The sequence below is a fragment of the Lissotriton helveticus genome, chromosome 9 (genome assembly GCF_964261635.1).
Source record: "Lissotriton helveticus chromosome 9, aLisHel1.1, whole genome shotgun sequence".
Classification (NCBI taxonomy): Eukaryota; Metazoa; Chordata; class Amphibia; order Caudata; family Salamandridae; genus Lissotriton; species Lissotriton helveticus.
The window spans coordinates 803825918-803848803 of record NC_136070.1 but is presented as its reverse complement, the minus strand read 5'-3'; the positions used below and the strand labels follow the sequence as shown (position 1 = coordinate 803848803).

Here is a 22886-nt window from a genome sequence, read left to right as displayed (position 1 = left end):
AGAAAAAAAAGTATATCTGGGATCGCTACTTCGAAAATAAGCCCAGGTGTCAATCAAACCATGTAACTATAACATTTGCATTAAAGATTTGTATACTTTGGGTTTCCGACCCTGATATTCCTTGTCTGGATGTCTCAGATGTTCACTTCCTATATTAATATTAAAATCCCCACACAATATCAGCGGGGCGGGCCATCCTACAAGTTCTACCCTGAGCCCAATATATAGTTCGGGATCATCTAATATTGGTCCGTAAACAGAGCACAGTGTAAAATGCCTACTCTGGATGTTGCCCTGAACAACCCACCGACCATATGAATCCACCAGTGAGCGAGTAATATTTATCAGCCCCCGACGGGCCAATACTGCCACCCCTTTGGTTTTAGCTTCTAGTCTGGTCCATGCCACCAATTGGAAACCCTCAAACTCCAGACACTTGTGACGGGAACTTTCAATATGTGTCTCTTGGAGACAGATTATATCTGGGCTTAGATAACGGATATCTTCTCTAAACTGGCGCCGCTTACAGGGATCATTAAGCCTGCAGATATTGATTGAAGCAATCCTGACATTAGCCATCCCAGATAAATACGCTTACCAACCAGATCATTAGCAACCCCCCCAAAAAATAGGCTTTTAACAAATCACATCTCTGTATCCTGTAGCAATTTCCCTACAACCCCCCTCCCCCTCCCGTGACAAACCGACCACGCCCCCCCACCCTCCCACCCCCAACAATCAGGCAAAAAAGGTCCACGGACCCTTGCGATGCCTCCCATGTGCAAGGTGCAGCCTGGTCACCCCCTGATCTCTCAGGGCCGGCAATCCTTAAACCATAGGAGAGGGAGTAGAAAAAGCAAAGAGAAGCTGCCCTCTCAGTTCATACCATCCAAATCATAAACAGCTTAAACAGCTTAATCACCGTATCCCCATATCCCGAGATAATTTTTTTTTTCCTTACAGATCCTAGTGGGGAACAAAAAGAAAACCCACCACTTTTATAACCAGACAGATAAATCACCGACCAGGCCAATGTCTCTTATCAGTCTACCAATTCTTTTAAGTAGCTCTCAGCTTGAATTTCCGATGTGAAAACCCTTACTTTCCCTTGATGTATCACCTTTAGCCTGGCCGGGTTCATCAAAAAACCTCGCACCTCCTTTTTTTTTTTTTTTAAATGGAGCAATCAGTTGTCTCAACCGCCATCTCCTCTCCACAGTGGTGTGGCAAAAATCTGGTCTTACAAAAAAAGTCTGGCCCTCCGCAGTCCTTCTGGCATCTGGTCTTACTTTCTCAAAAATCGCTTGTCTTAACAAAAAATTGCCCAAAAAAATCAAAATGGCCCTAGGTTTTTGCTCCCCCCCACCCTGTCTTCTAAGCATCATTGGAAAACGGTGAACTCTTTGAATTTCTGAATCCCAAGACCAATGGGCCAGTTCTGGAAATGCAGCTTTAAATAGTTTCAAAACAAAGCCTCTAATATCATCCCCCTCAACTTTTTCTTCGATGCCCAAAAGGCGTAAATTGTTCCTTCGAAGCCTATTTTCGGAATCCTCGAGTTTCCACATAATGTCCGAGTATCTTTCATCATTGGAGGCAATTTTCGTCTCAACCGTCTCCAGCCCTGCTTCAACATCAAAAATTCGCTCCTCTAGTGCGGCAGTCCTGGCAATTACTTCTGCGCAGGCTTTAGTGTTTTTACGAATAGCCCCCTGTATTTTTTTCGTTGCTAGCTGCGCTCTTTTATGTTCTTGCCGGGCTTCGCTCTGTATAGACTTCAGCATTGCATAGATCAAAGAGTTAGAAGGGGGTATTGTAGTCTCTGTGTCCACCAGTGTGCTCCCTGACTCTTGCCTCTGAGAACCTGTGGTGACCCCAGAATAGTCCCACTGGAGGTTATTGCTAGTGTCAGAGCATTCACTCTCCCGGCGAGTTGTGCCCAACTGTAAAGGTCTCCTATGCCGCCTGGGTGCTCTTTTTAAAGTATCTGCGGTATTGGGGGGGGGACTATCTTCGCTAGAGGAGCCTTCTGCTTGCTCAGAATCTGTTGTTTCATCCGTTCCTTCCACCGGAGAAAAGAAGCTGTCCTGATCATGCTTTTCCTGCATGCTATCGACACCTATCTCCGTATCTGAGGGCTCCCCCTCCTGGGTTTGTTGCATAGGCACCCCATCAGAGGCCATATCTACAGTCTGACCATACTCCACAGAGTCGTTGATCTGCAAATTTTTGCCAGGCCCTTCCAGCTCTACATCTTGGGCTGCGTTGCCCTCCTCCTCCTCCACTACTGTATCGCCAGGCGGAGACTTGCCAGTATTTTTGGTGGACGAGGTTTTCCCAGAAAACATCCCCGGGACCGTAAGTACTTTAGACTGAATGGGTATTTTAAGTCCAGTGGGGCCCCCTTCCTTCCTGACCCCCGTCTCAGCATGAGCCGTTCCTAACGGTTGACCTTTCTCCGCGGTTTTCCCTCTCATTACCGACGGCTTTTTAGCACTCACCGCCCCAGCTTTCTCGAGTTTTGTCTGCTTCTCCGGCATTGCCTGCGCTTTTTTTTCAGCCAGCGTCGCCAAGACCTTCTGGTTAGCCCCGAGGGGCTTTGCCGCTGTTCCTGGCGTTGCTCCATTCCTACGAGGCGGCATGTCACGAGAGCAGCTGCTGGCGTCTCCGTCAGTGGTTAGCGTCTCCCAGCCGGTCTCGAGATCATTCCCCGACTTCTTCCAGCTGCCGATTTCCTTCTCGCTCTCGAAACCGGACTCCCGAGTCGGCTTCTGGTCTAACCACGCCCGCAGAACTCTCAGGTGAGTGCGGGAGCGGAGTTCCGTGCAGATTAGCCGTGCAGACCTCAGCCAGAGGTTGCGTTCTTCCCAATCGAGTACCATAGGATTCAGTGATACCGCAGATCTGTAGCAGATTTACCGAAGATCGCCTCTCAAAGCTTTCCGTTCTACTCCCTCATAATTGCCGAGCGAGACCAGGGAGCGACACCCGCACATTCACGCGGCCGCCGTCTTGCCGTACAGACCGCACATTTTGCGTCACGCCTCCTGCACTGCAACTGTGAAATCCGGGAAGACTCTTAATTCCAAGCCCTCATGGCCCAACAGTTTATTTTCTCTGGCCATTTTTAGCGCAGTGTCATGATCCCTGTAATTGAGGAGGCAAGCCGCAATGGGACTGGACGCGCCACCTGGTGGAGGTCTGGGATACAGGGAGCGATGCACCTGTTCCACAATAAGCTGTGAGGAGAAAGTCAGCACTGGAGGCACCCTTCAGGAGGCGCTCAACAGAATCTTACTTGCGGCCCGTGTTGGTACTTTCCGAAATGCTAATTATTCAAATGTTATTTCGTCGGCTGCGGGCCTCCAGATCCTCATTTTTGGTAGGGATGACTTTGAGCAGTTTATCCATCTGTGACATCTGTAGCTGTGTTGTGGTATCTTCAGTGTCCGAAATATGGCGCTCTGCCTGTTTCATTAGCCCATCGTGTTTATCCGCCTTTTGGACTAAGAAGTCTAGGCGGCTGTTCATGGTGACCATTTTCCCAGATAGGTCTGTAAAAGTATTCTGCATAGCCAGAAGCAATGTTTTCACCTCATCTCCAGGGATTGAAAACTGCGTCTGTGTCTGCTCTCTGCTCGGGTGAACGGAGTCCTCCAAATTGGAGCGTGTAACCGCCTTCTTTGCGTCGAAAACAATCTTAGGCTGGCATCCGTCTGGCTTCCCCATGTCCGCTGTAGGAGAGGGCGACATGCGAGAGGACGTCTGTAGAATCAGAGCAATACCCAGATACTGGGTGCGATACACAGGGCGTAGGTGGGAGAGCTGTGGGAGTCCAGAAAGTGCCTGCAGCGGTATACTTAAGACCTCCACTCCGTAGGTGCCAGATTACAAGAGAAGAGACATCTCTCCCAGTCGACCAAGATCCCCAGCAACTGATGATGCAGTAAGCTGCGGAGCCAGTGAGAGCCACAGACGCAGAATACAACGACTGCTGCCAGAAGGAGCGACAGAGGCCACGAGGGAGCCGTGCCACGAAGAGAGCACCAAAACATTGGAAGTCCTCAACCCACCTGGTGACGCGCCGTGGACCAAGCAGAGGAGGCGGGGAAGGTACCCCCACTGCAATGATGGCAGGAAGATGATGTTGTGGCAGAGGCCTGTAGCGCAAGACCGCCCCGGTGCTTGGTGGATGGGAGCGGTGCTACACGTGTGGCAGTTTCAGGCTGGGAGAGGACAGTCCAGGCAATTGTGTGGAGAAAAGCTTCTCACACCACAGGCCAGCCCTGAGCGTGGTGTGGTAAGGCCCAGTAGTGTGAGGTATTCCCAGTGTGCCGGTGCGCGAAACAGGGAGCATTGCAGAGCTGCTCTGGAAATGTGCCCTCTGTCACTCACCACCTTCACATGTAGCGTAAGTCCTGGGCGGATGGCACGGCTGATGCCAGGGCGGCCGCCGGTACAGTTCTGCCACTGAGGGTCCAATGGAGGTAAGTCGGTTCTGAGGCCTTGGTTGGGGTGCAGAGGCCAAAGACGCCACAGCGCTCACGTAGCGCAACGGCAGCAGTTGTGGAGTAAAGCCGGCTGTGAAGGTTCCACAAATCCCGGGCAGTATGGAGTGGAGAAGCAGGTAAGCGCAGGCATCTGTTGGTCAGTGCCTCGGACGGGTGGGCCGGTTATGAGGAGAGCTGATGCCGCAGTGTTGAGGTCGCTGAGGGGCCCGCAGCCACATGGGTTCCCAGTCTTGCGTAGCGGCAGTAACCGCTCAGGGTAGCAGGCAGGGCTCCATGCACTTATCGCGCTCACCAGGAGACGGTCCTAAAAGCTCCGGCCGAGGTCTGAGCTCGCTGATTCTTTCATCCGAGTGGGGGCCTGTCCTAGGGCGATAGAGGCACTGAGTTTCAGACGAGTAAGTGTGGATCTGAAAGAAACAGGTTAGTATTAGATTCCTTACCTTAGAATATCCCCAGGCGTCAGTCTGGATCCGGAAACTTTTGTGTAGCAGTACCCCTGCGCGTCGGTAGGCGTCGTCTGCGGCTCCGCATCCGTCGTCGGCGTCGTGCGCCGTGATGACGTCGCTGGAGTATATAGACGCCGCCTCCGCGCGCTGACGTCAGTTCTTCTTTTTTCCGCGCCAGTTAGCGCAGATCCGAAGAGCAGTACTCCGGTCTTTTGACCAAAGTTTTTGAATTACTATCTAACTCTTAAGGTGCCGGTAGGATGCCCGGTTTTAAGAATTGTGACGGGTGTGACCGCACGATGTCGGTCACGGACCACCACCGACTCTGCCTCCGGTGCCTGGGCGCGGACCACGACGTGGACTCCTGCGTCGACTGCCGGGCCTTGACGAGTAAGGCTAGACTGGAGCGGTCCCGCAAGCTACTCGAGCTCCGGGTGTCGGACCCGCGCCGAGAGCGGTCCCGGTCCGGCCGGAGGTCGAGGGAGCGGTCGAGGGAACGGTCGCGGAGCCACCACGAGCGTTCCGGAAGTCGTCACCATTCCTCTGGTTCCTCAGGTAAGAGACACAAGAAGTCGGGGCGTCGTCATCGTACCCCCGACTTCCCCCCCCCCCCCTCCCCCCCCCCTCCCCCCCCTTCCCCCCCCCCCCCCCCGCCTTGCGCTGCCTGCTCCATACCCGACGGTCCCTGGGCAAGGCGCGTCGCGCGAGGAGATAGAGTTCCTCATGGCCATGAGGGCACTGTCTCCTCCGACGGGGCCTACGGCGCCTGCAGGCCCGGTGGTCCCGTCCGGGGGCCCGAGCGGTTCGGGTGCTCCGGCCCCGACGCCGCCGGCGGCTCCGGCCCCGGCGCCGCTGGGCCCTTCAGGGTCGACGCCGGCTGGTCCGCCGGCCTCTCCGGCACCGATTCCATCGGGGCAACCCATGGTGCCGCCTCCGCGCGGTGCCGGGACTCCGACGCCGGCTCCGGCCGGCTTCTGGGCTCCAGCGCTGGCTCCGGGCGGCGCCATCCCCATTCCCTCTCCTACTCCGGACACGGAGTCGGACCGGCGTCGTCCGACGCCGAGTCCGGCACCGATGGGGCCCATGGACCCCGAGGAGCCGGTCTACATCGTTGACTCTGAATATGGTGAGGATGCAGATTATGGAGAGGGTTGGGAGGGGTCTGAGGACCCTCTGTCACGCGAGTGTCAGTACGACGTGGACTGGACAGGTGACTTGGGTGACGCCAGTGGTCTGGGCGACTCTCCTAACCCTGGCTTTGTCTCGCCTCCTACTGTGGCTTCGGAGGCTGGGGCTGCTTATTCAGTGGTGTTGATGAGGGCTGCCAAGGCTTTACACCTTGAGCTCCCCGTTGCGGTCGTGAGGCCTAACATCCTCACTGAGGTCTTCAAACCGCAGTCATGCCCACAGGAGCCACTGCTGCCGTTCAATGAAGCCTTGACAGACGTTCTTTTGGGCACGTGGTCCAGGCCCGCTTCAGGTTCGCCTGTTGATAGGAACGTGGCCAGACGCCACCGTCCGTGTCCGGACGACCCCAAGTTCCTGTCCACCCATCCCACCCCTGAGAGTCTGGTGATCCAGGCCTCTACTTCCCAGACCGCATTTCCGTCGGCCCCGCCCGACCGGGAATCAAAGAGGTACGACCAGTATGGGAAGAAGGTCTTCTCGTCCCTGAGTTTGGGACTGCGGTCTTGCAACACCGCGTGCCTCTTGGGCCGCTATACCCACTCTGTGGGATACGGTCGCGGAGTGTCTGCCAGAATGCCCGCAGGAGGTACGGGCGAAGCTCGGCAAGACTATGATTGAAGGCAGAGACGCAGCACGATATTCCATCAGGTGTGGTCTTGATACGACCGACTCGCTGGGCAGAGCGATGTCCACGACGGTGGCGATTCGTCGCCACGCCTGGCTGAGATCCCCTAACTTTTCGGCGGATGTCCAAAATACTTTGATGGACATGCCGTTCGATGGCAGTCGCTTTTTTGGCGACAAAGCGGACCACGAGCTGGAGCGCTTCAAGGACTCCAGGGTCACAGCCAAGTCCTTGGGTCTCTCGACCCAGCGCCAGCAAACTGGTTCGTTTCGCTCCTTTCGTGGCCACGGAAGGGGCGGTCCCACACGTGCTGCCAGCCACGCACCGCAGAATACTTCTCAACGCGGTGGCGGCCGTGGATTCCGCCGTGGAGGCGGTCGGGGACAACGGCGTGGTCAGGCCACACCTCCCCCCGCAGCATCGGCCTCCAAATCCTCCTAGTCCAAGCTTTCAGGCCCATGTGACACCAGTGGGTGGCAGGGTTTGCCATCACCACTCCCGCTGGCGCACCATCACATCGGACAGGTGGGTGCTGCAGCTCGTCCGAAGGGGCTACTCCCTCCCCTTCGAGAGCACTCCTCCAGCCATGCCACCGCAGAACCACCGTGTGTCGGGGGACCACTTGACACTTCTGCAGGAGGAAGTTACGGCCCTCTTGGCCAAGGGGGCCATCGAGCGCGTTCCTGGGCCAGAAGTAGGGTGTGGTTGCTACTCCCACTACTTTCTGGTACCCAAGAAGGACAAGGGGGGCCTGCGTCCTATCTTGGATCTACGGAACGTCAACGGCTTCCTCCGGAAGGAGAAGTTCAAGATGTTGACTTTGGCTCAGGTCTTGGCTGCTCTAGACCCGCAAGACTGGATGGTGGCGTTGGACTTGCAGGATGCGTATTTTCACATCCCCGTCCTGCCGGCCCACCGGCGTTACCTGCGGTTCACGGTAGGCCACGAGCACTTTCAGTTTATCGTGCTCCCATTCGGCCTTACCAGCGCCCCACGGGTGTTCACGAAAGTGATGGCGGTGGTCGCAGCTCATCTGTGCCGGTTAGGGGTTTCAGTCTTCCCCTCCCTCGACGACTGGTTTTTGAAGGCGGGCTCGCCCCAGACAGTCGTCCACCACCTTCAGATGACGGCAGACCTCCTGCACGAGCTGGGGTTTTCCATCAATGTGCCGAAATCACACCTGTGTCCCTCTCAAAAGCTCCTTTTCATCGGAGCGGTTCTCGACTCGGCGCAGTTTCGGGTTTATCCTCCGGAACGGTGGGTCCGGGATATACAGGCTTTGATTCCCATCTTTCAGCCGTTATCCCGGGGGTCGGTCAGGTTGACGCTGCGGCTGCTGGGGCTGATGGCTTCCTGCATCCTTCTGGTGCATCACGCCCGGTGGCGGATGCGGGCTCTGCAGTAGGACCTGAAGTTTCAGTGGGCCCAGCATCAAGGCAACCTATCCGACCATGTCCTGATCTCGGAGGGCACTGCGAGACAGTTGCAGTGGTGGCTTACGGACCGCGATTGGGTCAGAGGCAGATCCCTCTCCCTTCCCCAACCGGAGCACGTAGTTGTGACGGACGCGTCCCTCCAGGGCTGGGGAGGCCACTTGGGAGAGGCGGAGATCAGAGGCATCTGGTCTTCGGCGGAGTCCCGGCTCCATATCAACATGTTGGAGCTGCGGGCGATTCGCCTAGCACTGAAGGCATTCCTCCCCTTTGTCAACGGGAGTGTAGTGCAGGTGTTCACGGACAACACCACCGCCATGTGGTACTGCAACAAGCAGGGCGGAGTGGGGTCGTGGACCCTTTGCCAGGAGGCTCTGCGTCTCTGGCAATGGCTGGAACGTCAGGGCGTGACTCTGACGGTTCAACACCTGGCAGGTTCTCTGAACGCCAGGGCGGACGAACTCAGCCGTCGGTGCTCGGTGGATCACGAATGGCGTCTGAACTCGGACGTGGAGAAAGGCCTCTTTCTGCAATGGGGAGAGCCTTGGTTAGATCTATTCGCCACAGAAGAGAACGCGCAATGTCATCAGTTCTGCGCGTTGGAGTTTCCAAGACGGCACTCGCACGGCGACGCCTTTCGGCGCGAGTGGAGCTGCGGTCTGTTGTACGCCTTTCCGCCTATACCACTTCTGCCCAGAGTGCTGAAGAAGATCAGGCGCGACCGGGCCCAAGTTATCCTTGTGGCTCCGGACTGGGCTCGAAGGTACTGGTATCCCGAGCTACTCAGCATGTCAGTCGGTCCCTCGATCCGCCTGCCCCTTCGGGAGGACCTTCTGTCGCAGCAGCAGGGGACGGTCCTCCACCCGAACCTGTCCAGTCTCCACCTCCATGCGTGGAGATTGAGCGGCGACAGTTGAGGCCATTTGACTTGCCTCCTGAAGTCTGTGATGTGATTCTGGCAGCCAGGCGTCCCTCCACAAAGTCGGTATACGCCTGCCGGTGGAACAGATTTGTGGCATGGTGCACAGCAAAGGCTGTGGACCCTCTCTCTGCCCCTCTTTCCGAGGTTCTCCTCTTTCTTCTCTCTCTTGCCCAGCAGGGCTCTGCTCTGGGCACTATCAAGGGCTACCTTTCTGCCCTTTCGGCCTTTCTAAGGCTGCCTGATCAACCTTCCTTGTTCAAGTCCCCCATTGTAACTAGATTCTTGAAGGGCATCACGCACATGTATCCACCTGTTCCGTTCGTGATGCCTCAGTGGGACTTGAACCTGGTTCTGACCTTCTTGATGTGCGCTCCCTTTGAGCCACTTCATTCCTGTCCTCTCCGTCTCCTGACTTTAAAGACGGCCTTCCTGGTTGCCATCACCTCTGCCAGGAGAGTGAGTGAGCTCCAGGCTCTTTCTGTCAAACCTCCTTTCCTGTCCATTCATCCAGACAAGGTGGTTCTACGAACTAGACCTTCTTTCCTGCCCAAAGTAGTCTCTGCTTTTCACATCGGGCAGTCCATCACCCTCCCCTCCTTCTTCCCGCCTCCGCATCCTTCAAAGGATGAAGAGCGGCTCCATCGTCTGGACCCAAAACGTGCGCTTTCATTTTATATGGATCGCACACGCCAGTTCTGGGTGGATGACCAACTGTTTGTTGGCTACGTGGGTGCGAAGAAGGGACGGGCGGTACATAAACGGACCATCTCTCGGTGGGTCGTTCTGTGCATCAAAGCGTGCTACTCGTTGGCTCGGAAGGAGCCTCCTGTTGGGCTGAGGGCCCATTCCACTCGGGCCATGGCGGCTACTACTGCCCTGGGCCGGGGAGTCCCTTTGCAGGACATTTGCCAGGCGGCTACGTGGGCCTCGCTGCACACCTTTGCGAGGCACTACTGCCTGGACACTCAAGTCCGGAGGGATGGCTTCTTTGGCCGTTCGGTCCTCCAGGACTTTCTGGTGTAGGATTGTATTGGTTCGCAGACCCACCACCGGGGTTGGTATTGCTGGGGTATCTATTCTAAGGTAAGGAATCTAATACTAACCTGTTTCTTTCAGATGAACAAGTTACTTACCTTCGGTAACGATATATCTGTAAGAAACAGTAGTTAGTATTAGATTCCTTACCGCCCCGCCCATCCTCCCCGTTCTGCGAACTGATACCTAGGGTTAAGGACATCCCTTTCAGGGCCCTAGTTTCAAATGGCACCAGTGTTGGTTCTCGCACGGCTCTGCGTGTTCTGGTGCGGAAAAGCTGTGTACAAAGAACTGACGTCAGCGCGCGGAGGCGGCGTCTATATACTCCAGCGACGTCATCACGGCGCACGACGCCGACGACGGACGCGGAGCCGCAGGGGACGCCTGCAGACGACGCCTACCGACGCGCAGGGGTACTGCTACGCAAAAGTTTCCGGATCCAGACTGACGCCTGGGGATATTCTAAGGTAAGGAATCTAATACTAACTACTGTTTCTTACAGATATATCGTTACCGAAGGTAAGTAACTTGTTCGTTAGCAGAGGATAAATGCAATATTATGGCGCCAAGGTCCCAGAGCCTCACTGGCGTGTGGCCATCTTGGTCGTGCGCCACCTAGCACGCCCCTGTTTCTACATAACTTGCCTATAGCCCAGAATTTGCTTGAATCGTAGATTTTTGTTCGGCAGTTCTGACTAAAATGTTTGTTGCCAAGATCTTTTCCTTGACCTGGATGTGGTTCACATTAAATGACTACCCCCACACACAAACACACACAACTCTGCCATACATTATTGGTTGGCCTCGTTGTTGTGGTTCACTGTGCCTTTGGCACCCTGCCTAGCCATTCCAACTTGGACCCTTTCTACGCAACTGTGCGTCAATACCAAACTTACCGTTTTACCCTGTCTTTTAGCATGCAAACCGTGTTATGATTCAGGACACACTTTGAACCTATTGCACTACTTACCCTGTCACCCTGCCACGAAGGTAACTTTGCCTTTTCGTTTTTTCTGTAATATAAAGTCTGTTTTTTTGTTTGTTGTCTCTTGATCGAATAACTGATTCATTGAGGCTTAAGGAGTGGTTAGAGATTCATACTCTAAGTAGGAACCAGTTGATAGATACAGCAAAAAAATGCCTTTGATGGCAATACAACTATTGACAGTTGTTTATTTGATCCTCCCCGGTAATTTGGGAAAAATAGTGGCTTGAAACATTTTTTTCACAATTTCTGACCTTATGTCTCTACTGGTAGTAAAAGCCTGCTAAAGAAACCCCATGTACTACTGGAAGGTAACTCTATAATAAAGCTCACTTGGTTTTACTTTTTCATCCAATAGTAATTTTCTAAGAATGCATGCCATATAATCAGATTACTGTACAATTTAACTGTGCCACACCTTAACCTCTTCAAAATGGACAAAACAATTAAACCGTTTAATCCTCCAAAGACAAGTCTCTGTTTAGATATATTGCTAGATTCTATTTTTTATACTTTAATACCGCCTTTAGATTATGGTCTTTGAAATTGTTCCGTATATAAATAGAATTATAAAAGCAGACATGAAAGGGTAATCTGTTTGTGAAAAGACTTGGTGGCACCCTACTTTCCTCCAACGTAGAGTCCTCCTGCTTGTCCAGCTTTCAGCAGTGTCTACCCTCATTGAATTTTAATAGATGAAGTGTTTGATAGCAAAAGTGTTTAATGAGTATTTACAAAAAGTAGGCGGTGAGGTTTTTTAACTAAACATATTTTCTGTTTAATGTATACTAAACACTCTTTCTTCTCATGTTTTTCTATAATTTAGTGTAAATGGAAAGCAGTACTTCCAGTGTCCATCCAAGTATGGGGCATTTGTAAAACCTCAATTTGTGACAGTCGGGGATTTTCCTGAAGAAGACTACGGCCTTGATGATGAAATGTGATGGCAATGTATCTATTGAAGAACGTATTCTGAACTCCTTTTACAGTGCCACCAGTGCATTGATGAAAAATCCATATGTGACGAAGCAACATTCTATCTCTTCAGAATGAAAGCTATTGGGGTGGAAACTTAGTCGCTTCCGTGTTCATCAGATTTTGTTCCATTTTGTTACGTGAAAGATGCCATTATTCCTTGTTGCTCTTGTGATACAGTAAGAGCAGGAAACATTGTGAAAGAGACTGTTTTTGTTGTGCAGTTTTAATGTGTCCTCTGACTATTGGAATTTTTAAACATGCTTAACAAAATAATGTGTCTTTTAGAACTGATAGTGTCTTCTGAAGCAATGTATCTTGGACAGCAACTGTAGCCGGCATTGAAGAAATAACTTGCTAAACTATTTCATAAAAGCTACCCTTGAAGATAGTCTACCAAAAATCTAACTTTGGTAATATCATAATTTGAATTGGTGAGTAACTAAAAGTCTGGAAGAATAGTTTTAGGGCACAGTGAGTTGGGGTTAAATATTTGGTACTTTTGGCCTTTCATCATATCATAAAAATTAATGAATAAAGAATCCAGCTTTATAGTCCTTGGAAACCTTTCTGCGATGGTCTATTTTTTCAGTTCATGCATATTTACTACAAACCGGGTCTGTGTACTCACCTAGACATGCCTTGTGGCTGTCTAAAACCGTCCAACCAGATTATATCATCCGAGTTTGAGTTTTAACATTTGCCTGGAATATATCTGTTGAATGTTAAAACTATGAACCTGTGATGGTAGCTACTGATGTAGCCTTTCACCTAACCTATGCTTTCAGTTTCATTTCATATCTACAGTGGAACAAAGTTTGGAGACTTGCAACTGACACTGCTATTGGTTGAACTGAAGTCTGTCAACTCTTTTAAATCAGGCAGATAAATGCTACCACCTAGCCACTGAGATTAGAACATATATGTTTCAGTTTCTGAATTGACAATTTACACTTTCTTCCTAATGGACAGATAATACAATTAAAATGCACCCTTGATATATTATACTCCACTACAACCCCTAATTCCCCTTATCTTCGTGTCAAATACCATGGTGTAGGATCATTCGCTGAAATTTAAGTAAACGTGTCTCTTGAAACACCAGACTCAAAAACAGTAACCAACCAATGGTATGCATAACTGTACTATCATGTTTCTGAAGGACACACACCTTTACACCTTAGCAGCTACTGATTTCAAGAATCGCTTCAATCCATAGTTGCCTTTGGCTGAGAAAATTGGACGTTGCTCGTTATTTTATTAATTCTGTGGTTGCTTCCATCCCCTCAGTCATTTTACAATATAATTTTCCACTCAAAGTGACGTAGTTATCTTATTTTTGACCTCTCTACACTAGGGAGCTTGAAAAAACCCATAATTAAAATACATGTCATCACTTTGCATATGAATATTTCCAGTTTTTACTGAATGTTGTATATTTGTTGTCCGAAGAAACAAGATTTATGACTTCCCTAAAAGTGGGCCTGATATGAGTTTAGTCAACTACATTGTTTTTCAGTCAGTTATTTATTGAATTGTGTTCAGTCAAAAATATACATTTATTTGGGCCAAGTGTATATACAAACATTATAATATGAAATTAATTGTTTTACTGCTTTTGAGATTCCAATAAATTCATTATACAGTTGTAACATGATTGCTGTCTTTAGTGTTGCATTTCAATAAACATTTCTTAAGTATTGAGTGTGCCTTCATAAAACAGCTAGAGTATTTGCTTTCCAGTGCTAAGGAGGTGTCTTAGATAATTACATGAAGCCAGCATTAAACTAATAATAAATTGGTGTATTCCTTGGAATACCAAGCAGTACTTTTGCGTATAAATCTGAGGGGTTTTCTTTTTTTTCCCAACGGTGGATAAGGTATTAGCTTCTCACTGAAGTGCTTTCTCAACACAAAAAGCAAAAATGAATTGCTGAGTAAAAAGCGCTCCTATTACAAATCTTAATCCTTGTACTGTCTTTGTTTGCTCACTGTTTGATGGCTGGCCATTGCCTCAACCATATATTTCTCTTTTGTACTTTTTGGATATCAATACAAACCGTAGATTTTGGCACATTACTTGCTATTTATAGATGCAGTACCTGTATTAATATCTATTTGCACGCTTGATGACATAATTAAATCTGGGTTTTTGAAGATAATTTCGCAATAATGTGTATCATTTCTCAAGCTTACACACATAAATACCAAAAGGTAAAGGAAAGAAATGCTGCCCTTCGTGTCCTTAGATTAGTAATTCCAAACATGCATGATTTCAGAGGGCTCTTTATCTGTGCAGTTTTATTGTCGCACATCGGTGAACTGTGGCAGTACGTCTGGTTACAGAGCACTGTTTATAGGTTGAGCTAGAGCAGCTCTACTTTAGTAAGGGGCTTTTCAAAGTGCTACCCGCCAGCCACCAGCTTGCGGTTACGTGCATAAGCACGTGCACCTCGCTCCGCCTCATCATTGCTGTGCACGCATCCCTCGCTTGATTAGCACGTCATCGCAAATGCGATCACTTTCGTTTTCACCACGATCGCGCTGTTGCTCGGCGTTGTAGTTGCCTTTCCCCACTTTCCGTCAACAGTATCCACAATATTGTTGGTAACCTTGTGCTTTACAGTCAATGAGTCCGACAATAGCTCAGAGGTTTGCAGGTTCCATTCGTCCTTTTGAGATTTGATAGTTCGATCCCCGCTTCCACCCCACCTGGGTAATTGTTATTTTTATTTTCATTTACATTTTGTCCTGTCTTTTCCTACTTCCCCTCCATGCATTGCAGACTCTGTCCCTTACTCTTCCACTGCCCCTCAATTCATCCAAAGACTCTTCCCCTTCTTCTCCCACTGGCCTCCATTAATCGCTGTCTCTGTAGCCCTCATCCTCTCACTTTTCATATGTTCATCGCTGTTCTCTGTACTGTCACATACTGTCCCTCCTTCCAATGTCCATCAGTCAGTACAGGTTGTCTGTCACACTCCTGCGGTATAGCGCTTATCATGGACAATCTGTCACTCTGGCATTCTGCTCTCTCACCCCCATCAACACTGGGTTTGCATCACTCTTTCTCCCTCATAGACGAAGTGCCTCAACACTGACAGTTCTAACGGAGCGCTGTGTGGCCCCTAATAGTAATGCTCCAGTTCTGGCAGTGATGTATTTCAATTTGACTCGGGCGTTGCTTCTGGCTGGACAGGTTGCTCTGTAGCCTTTGTTTAAAGTTATGTTCAGTTTCGATCCTGGTGAGATTTCTCAACGGGGTGGTCACAGATGGGCACGACTGCTCACATTTAGAAACCTTCCGTTCGCACCGCTTGCGGAACTCCGCATAGCGCAGTGGAGTTTTTTGGTCAATTCAGAGTTCCGCTTAGCAGAACTCCGCCCAAGCCTAAAGTAAATGTACTCGCTCTCAGTTTTATAAAATTCTGGAAGGTAGTTTCTCTACTCGGAACACAGGGATCTGATGATCATATATCCTGATGAAAGCCCACCGACCTACTCGGGCAACGATGGATAAAAAGTTGACCGTTATTGTGAGATGTGAAAGCATAATAGTAAATTCTGAATACATCTCCTAGTTGTTTTAATGTTACCCCTATCGCCTTTTGTACAGTCGAGCCTAGCAGTGCACATGCATTTCTCTGCGAGACGTGCTGTATCTACTCGGGTGTTTAGACCATGCCCACCTCTTTCCATTTGTTTTTTTAGTGTGCCTTTCTGAACTTCTTTTTTTTTTTTTTTTGGTCTTTGTCTCGCCTTTTGTTTTTTTTTCCTTTTCTGGTGAGTGCCCACTACATGTCGTCTTACTATTTGATTTATTTAGCATTTGTTGGCTCACTCTTTTTTTTCCACTGAAGTGGTCCTGTGATGTGAACAGAGCTTTAACATGGCCTCACTATATCACCTTTTATTTGAGGCGGCTGCCTAGGCAGGCATGGAAGGCTTAATCTATGCTACTTGTTTCTTCTTTGAACTGCTCCCACCCTGTTTGCGATCTGTACGCATTCATTGCCATTGTTTTATGTCCTCTAATGTCGGTTGGCGGACGGTTTGCTAGCAATTACTCTTCTTCTGGCTGACTGGATTAGCATTGATATTTGAAGACCGCTAGGTAGTAGCTAAAGGCAGGTCTGTGCAAAGGAAACAAATTGCCTTAGCCACGGGTGGTATCTTACTCTGGAGCAGACATAGCGGCAAGACACATACCAGCTCACACTGAACAAGTGACGGGGGCCGAACTCACACATTGAATAGAAAAGTGTTCCTCACTAAATAAAGCAGTCACAATCATATCTAATAAGTCCTTGCCATGCTCACTCAGTGGGATGCAGCTACACAAAGAAGTACAGAAGTATAGGTTTCGATCCTGAGGCTGGGCACACACTATGATTCAAGGTCACTCCGTCTGTGCCCACCGCTAGACTAGTGGGAGAAGACCGCTATGTAGTGGGGTAGGTATGCGCTAATAAGAACAGTCTATTCATAGAGGAAAAGCAAGGCCCAACCTTGGCGAAACGAGACTCGCCAAAAGCTGTTTTTTCAGGAAGGGAAAGATTAGTTTGAATCATGGTTCAAAATGGCGGCCAAACATAAAAGAGTGCTAACTTACATAGAACAATACATAATCAACACAGTGAAAGCATTTTTATTTTAACAGTGGTCCGATGTGTGGTACTGAAGAGAAAGAATGCTCTTTAAAATAAAATATTTGCCTAGAATCACACAATTTGGTCTAGTGCGGTAGCCAGGATGGGTCCCAGGTTTTCTATTTTCACAAAATGCAATTCATCCACTACAGCATGGTGAGTGACTTGTAAGCGCAAGCACCTGCCCTCTGCACCTTTGTTCCACAGTTGTTTCACATCCTTTAACATGGCGGTGGACGGACATTTTGAAAGAAGCCTGCATTACAGTAACAACCCTTAATTCTACTTGCCTTAGAAGTATAACATAGGTCAAAGGTTGGAGTTTGCCACACTACTTAACAGCCTTCACTCCCACACCAGTTAACCTTCTTCACAAGGTAAGTGGCAGATCTCCATGTTACTCTTCACACTGTGGTAACTTAAAGGGCTATATTAAGCCACGCCATGCTACAATTTGAATTTGATTTTTCAAATCACCAACAAAGTCATGAATGTGGACTCCTGGCTTAAGGGCACATGAAGGTTTACGAGTGGTGGCATGGTTTCCATGGTTTTATAGCTTTTCCCAGTCGTTGGTAAAATATTTGTTGGGCTTTAAGGATATCTTCCATTTTGGGAGCAAAACATTAACCTCTGCTTCAGCCATTTTTGCTTTTCCTTCTCTCCGCTTCCCGCTCTGCACCGCCCCGCCCCGCCCCGCAACTTTCCCAATTTTTTTTACATTTATTTTTTTACAAGCGCTGCACTACCACTTGCTTTTTATACTGCCCATTCCAGCCCTGCCCACTGCCCCAGAAATTCTTCCCCACCTGCCCCTACTTAATTCCTACTTAAATGTGTAAATTGCTCCAACTATGCCTTGCAGATCCAGCTCCAGCAGTTTTCGATGCCCCGAGCCTTGCGCAACTGCTTCCTTCCTCCATCTGTCATGTCTCTTTTACTCTCTCTTTAACAAATTACCTGTAAAACTTGCTCTCACTCTACTATCTTTTTTTATAGTTTAAACATCAAGTTTTATTTATCAGAAATTCAATAAAATACAAGATAAGAAAAACCGCAATAATACTGAAGTAAAAAATAAACTGAAATAATAAGAAAAGTCAATAAAATAGTTAATGAAAAAAAAGGAAAAAGGGGGGAGAGCGGGACAAGGGAAAGAAAAAACTAGTCTAACCAATAACATTATTATAAAACTCAAGAAAAAATAGTACATATGATCAATCTCTGCATACAGAAAAGGCAATATTATTAATCAAATAGTAATAAGAAAAAGCTGAAAAAAGGGAAATCATCAAGAACATTGTTTAAAGTAAGCAAAAGACAACAAATATATCATGGAGGTTTCCGGACATCATCATAGGTTTGGATAATGAAAGTGCTACGTGGGGTAATAGAAGTTAAATAAGAGGATAAGGGGAGCCACAAAAGGTCCCTTTTAATTGATACAGAGACAGGGGTAACAACATTTGTGTCCAGTCTGTGATGAAAGCAGACTGCATTCCACCAGGCTCTAAAGGTAATTTTATATGCATGTTTCCAATTAGAAGTTATTGAGTGAAAAGCTATTGCTAATAATAAATCTAGCAACTTAAAGTGAGAAGGTGATTGAAGCCAAAGTGGTGATAGAGAGCCTAGTAAAACATTAGAAGGGGAAAAGGGGATATTCGATTTAAAAATCTTGTTAATTTGAGACCAAACTGATTGCCAAAAACATTTTACAGGGGGGCAGTTAAAAAGCATGTGAAGTCAGTCAGCATTTGAGCAGGAGCAGGACCAACAGGTAGGAGTAGCATCTGAATTGAAGGATAGTTTTACAGGAGTGAATAAAATGCGTTGGTAAACAAAATAGAGGGTTTGAGAAGTGTTAGCAGCTCTGGACGTTTTATGGAGTTTGAGCCATAGTTTATCCCAAAGAGGAACTGGCCAACATTCCAAAAGATCTTTTTCCCCAAGCCAATTCAACCCTTGATTTATTCCTATCAGAGGAAAGAGACAGACATTTATAGATAGAGGAGGCAGAAGAAGAACCAGATAGTAAGTGGTAAAGCGAGGAGCAACTGGAGGACGGGGTAGAAGTCAACGGTAAGGAAAGAAGGTTGGCAAAGTGCAGGATATAAACGATCATATTGAGTCCTACAAGAAGATGGTAAGGAAAATAGTGTTTGAAGAACTGAAAAGGGTAAAGGGGTGTTATTTATTGTCTATTTTGAAATCCAAAGCAAACCCTAATTTCTCCAGGCTTTCCAGTAAAAGGGACGATTTTTAATATGTAATAGATTATTATGCCAAATGGGCTGTTGATTCAATGAGGAAAATGAAGGAGAAGAGGAGGGTAATAATGAAGCAAGAATTTTACGAGTGTGAGAAATGACTGGAGTCCGTAAAGAAGAGATATTTTTGGTAAAAGCAAGAGATTCATTAAAAGTAAAGGGTGATGAAAAATGGCTTTCTATAGTCAACCAAATGGGTGGATGTATAATCTGATCAGGAGTGAGCCAACGGGAAGATTGCTTTAGTGAGAACGCATGATGATATTGTTTGCAATCGGGAAACTTGAGACCGACAGAAGATTTGTCTTTCTTTAAAGAAAACAAGGCTATTCGGGTAAGTTTATTCTTCCATTGGAATTTCACTAACAGAGTATCACTTTAAAAAAAATAAAAACTAGCAACGCGAATAGGAATCATAGAGATTATATAAAGAATTATGGGAGAGAGCATCATCTTAATGGAATCAAGACGACCCCACCAAGAGAGAAAAAGTGGATGCCAGCGATCAATAGCATCAGATACAGTCTTGGTTATGTGGTCAAAGTTAAGTTTGAGAGTGTCCGGAATTTTTGAAGAAAACCACAAACCCTGATATTTTATCTTAGAAGTTTGCCAAGAAAAACCAGTAGAGATGAAATCATGTTTGAGGCAAAGTACATTCAGGGGAAGTACCTCACATTTATCTGAGTTAAGACGGTAGCCAGATAATTGAGAAAAGATATCAACCTGTTTCATGAAGGCCGGGACAGAGGTAGAGGGATTAGAGCAATATAGAAGAATGTCATCTGCATATACAGACATTTTAACTTGGGGAGTACCAAGTTAAAATCTGGTAATTTGAGTATCTTGCCTAATTTTAGTTAAAAAAGGTTCTAAAGTAATTATAAATAAAAGAGGAAAAACAGGGCATCCTTGACGTACTGCTCTCAGAAGGGGCAAATAGTCTGAGATGTTACCATTAACAACAAGCATTTGCAATGCAATAGGTCTCGCATTAGGAAATTTTGAGCTATTGGTATTGTAAATGACACATTTTTTATTTGTTTTGTTTTTGAAAATAGCTAAATTAATAGCTTTGTCATTTACAATGCCAATAGTTATAACTTTCGCAAATGTGACACCTATAGCATTTGTAATGCAATATGTGCTGTATTTACGTGACTTACATGTATTGATATTACAAATAACAATGGCTTTTATTTTTTTTTAAATAATTAATACTTAAATAAATGTTATTGTAATTTATAATGGTAATAGCTTAAACTTTTGTAAATAACTTAATAATTGTGAAGATTATGTTCAGTGTATTTTATTGTGACAAAAATCCAAGAACAGTAGTGAAATGTTAACATCTTTTTGTTACATTTGTAATAAAGCTTGAAACATTGAGAGAGCATATTTGAACCAGTTGTTGTTGAATGGTTGCACAGATTGATGCTGTTGCAGCGCTGAGTGATGTTGTGGTGGCGAACAAGTGATGCTGTGACGTTCAGTGATGCTGTGGTAGCACATAGTGATGTGGTGCCCCTGAGTGATATTGCGGTGGTGCAGAGTGATGCTGTATGCTATGTTTTGTTTTGCTATCTATTTGTTTTGTTTTGTTATGCTATGCTGTGTTTTGTTATGCTATGTTTTGTTAAGCTATGCTATGTTTTGCTATGCTATGCTTTGTTATGCTATGTTTTGTTATGCTATGCTTTGTTGTGTTTTATTATGCTATGCTTTGTTTGCTATGTTTTGTTATGCTATGTTTTGTTGTGTTTGGTATGCTATGCTATGTTTTGCTATGCTATTATATGTTTTGTTTTGCTATGCTAAGTTTTGTTAAGCTATGCTATGTTTTGTTGTGCTACGTGTTGTGTTATGGAATATTGTGTTATGTTATGCTATGTTTTGTTATGCTATGCTATGTTTTGTTTTGCTACCCTATGCTTTGTTTTGTTATGCTAGGCTTTGTTTTGTTATGCTATGCTATGTTTTGTTGTGTTTTGCTATCCTATGCTTTATGCTATGTTTTGTTGTGTTTTATTATGCTATGCTTTGCTATGTTTTGTTAGCTATGTTTTGTTAGCTATGTTTTGTTAGCTATGTTTTGTTATGCTATGTTTTGTTATGCTATGCATTGTTATGCTATGTTTTGTTATGTTATGCTAAGCTCTGTTTTGTTATGCTATGTTGTGTTTTGTTATGCTATGTTTTGTTGTGTTTTGTTATGCTACTCTGTTTTGCTATGTTTTGTTATGTATGCTATGTGTGCTATGCTTTGGTGTGGTGTGTTTTGTTTTGCTATGTTTTGTTAAGGTATGCTATGTTTTGCTAAGCTATGCTATGTTTTGCTATGCCTTGCTTTGTTATGCTATGTTTTATTATGCTATGCTTTGTTTGCTATGTTTTGTTATGCTATGTTTTGTTGTGTTTGGTATGCTATGTTTTGCTATGCTATTATATGTTTTGTTTTGCTATGCTAAGTTTTGTTGTGTTTTGTTAAGCTATGCTATGTTTTGTTGTGCTACGTGTTGTGTTATGGAATATTGTGTTAAGTTATGCTATGTGTTGTTATGTTATGCTATGCTATGTTTTGTTTTGCTACCCTATGCTTTGTTTTGTTATGCTATGTTTAGTTTTGCTATCCTATGCTTTGTTTTGTTATGCTATGCTATGTTTTGTTGTGTTTTGCTATCCTATGCTTTGTTATGCTATGTTTTGTTGTGTTTTATTATGCTATGCTTTGCTATGTTTTGTTAGCTATGTTTTGTTAGCTATGTTTTGTTAGCTATGTTTTGTTATGCTATGCTTTGTTATGCTATGTTTTGTTATGTTATGCTAAGCTCTGTTTTGTTATGCTATGCTTTGTTATGCTATGTTTTGTTATGCTATGTTTTGTTGTGTTTTGTTATGCTATGTTTTGTTATGTATGCTATGCTTTGGTGTGTTTTGTTATGCTATGTTTTGTTATGCTATGCTTTGTTTTGTTATGTTATACTATGTTTTGTTCTGCTATGTTTTGTTGTGTTTTGTTATGCTATGTTTTGTTATGCTATGCTATGTTTTGTTATGCTATGCTATGTTTTGTTATACTATGCTATGTTTTGTTATACTATGCTATGTTTTGTTTGGCTATGCTATGCTTTGTTGTGCTATGTTTTGTTATGCTATGTTTTGTTGTGTTTTTTTATGCTATGCTGTTTTGATGTGTTTTGCTATCCTATGCTTTGTTTTCTTATGCTATGCTATGTTTTGCTATCCTATGCTTTTTATTGTTATGCTATGCTGTGTTTTTTATGCTATGCTGTGTTTTTTATGCTATGCTATGTTTTGTTATGCTATGCTGGTGAGGGTGTGTGAGGGTGTGTGAGGGTGTGTGAGGGTGTGTGAGGGTGAGGGTGTGGGGGAGAGGGTGGGGGAGAGGGTTGTGAGGGTGAGTGAGGGTGAGTGAGGGTGAGTGAGGGTGAGTGAGGGTGAGTGAGGGTGAGTGAGGGTGAGTGAGGGTGAGTGAGGGTGAGTGAGGGTGAGTGAGGGTGAGTGGGGGTGTGAGGGTCGTGAGGGTGTGTGATGGTGTGGGGGGTGAGGGTGTGGGGTTGTGAGGGTGAGGGGGTGTGAGTGGGTTTGAGGGTGAGGGTGTTTGAGGGTGAGGGGGTGTGAGGGTGAGGGGGTGTGAGGTTGACGGGGTGGGGGGCTAGGGTGAGGGGGTGCTAGGGTGAGGGGGTGTGTGAGGGTGAGGGGGTGTGTGAGGGTGAGGGGGTGTGTGAGGTTGAGGGGGTGGGTGAGGGTGAGGGGGTGGGTGAGGGTGAGGGGTTGGGTGAGGTTGAGGGGGTGGGTGAGGTTGAGGGGGTGGGTGAGGTTGAGG

General features: G+C 46.8%; 1 protein-coding gene across 1 annotated transcript in view; it reads left to right on the top strand.

The window, feature by feature from the left end:
• The window catches only part of TBCB (tubulin folding cofactor B), a 128840-nt gene extending 115020 nt beyond the window's left edge, over positions 1-13820 (top strand). Inside the window, exon 6 of the mRNA XM_078660932.1 lies at positions 11972-13820. Within this exon, the coding sequence (XP_078517058.1) occupies positions 11972-12089 (118 nt within the window). The 3' untranslated portion in view covers positions 12090-13820. The remainder of the gene's footprint in view (positions 1-11971) is intronic.
• Positions 13821-22886: the final 9066 nt, after the last annotated feature.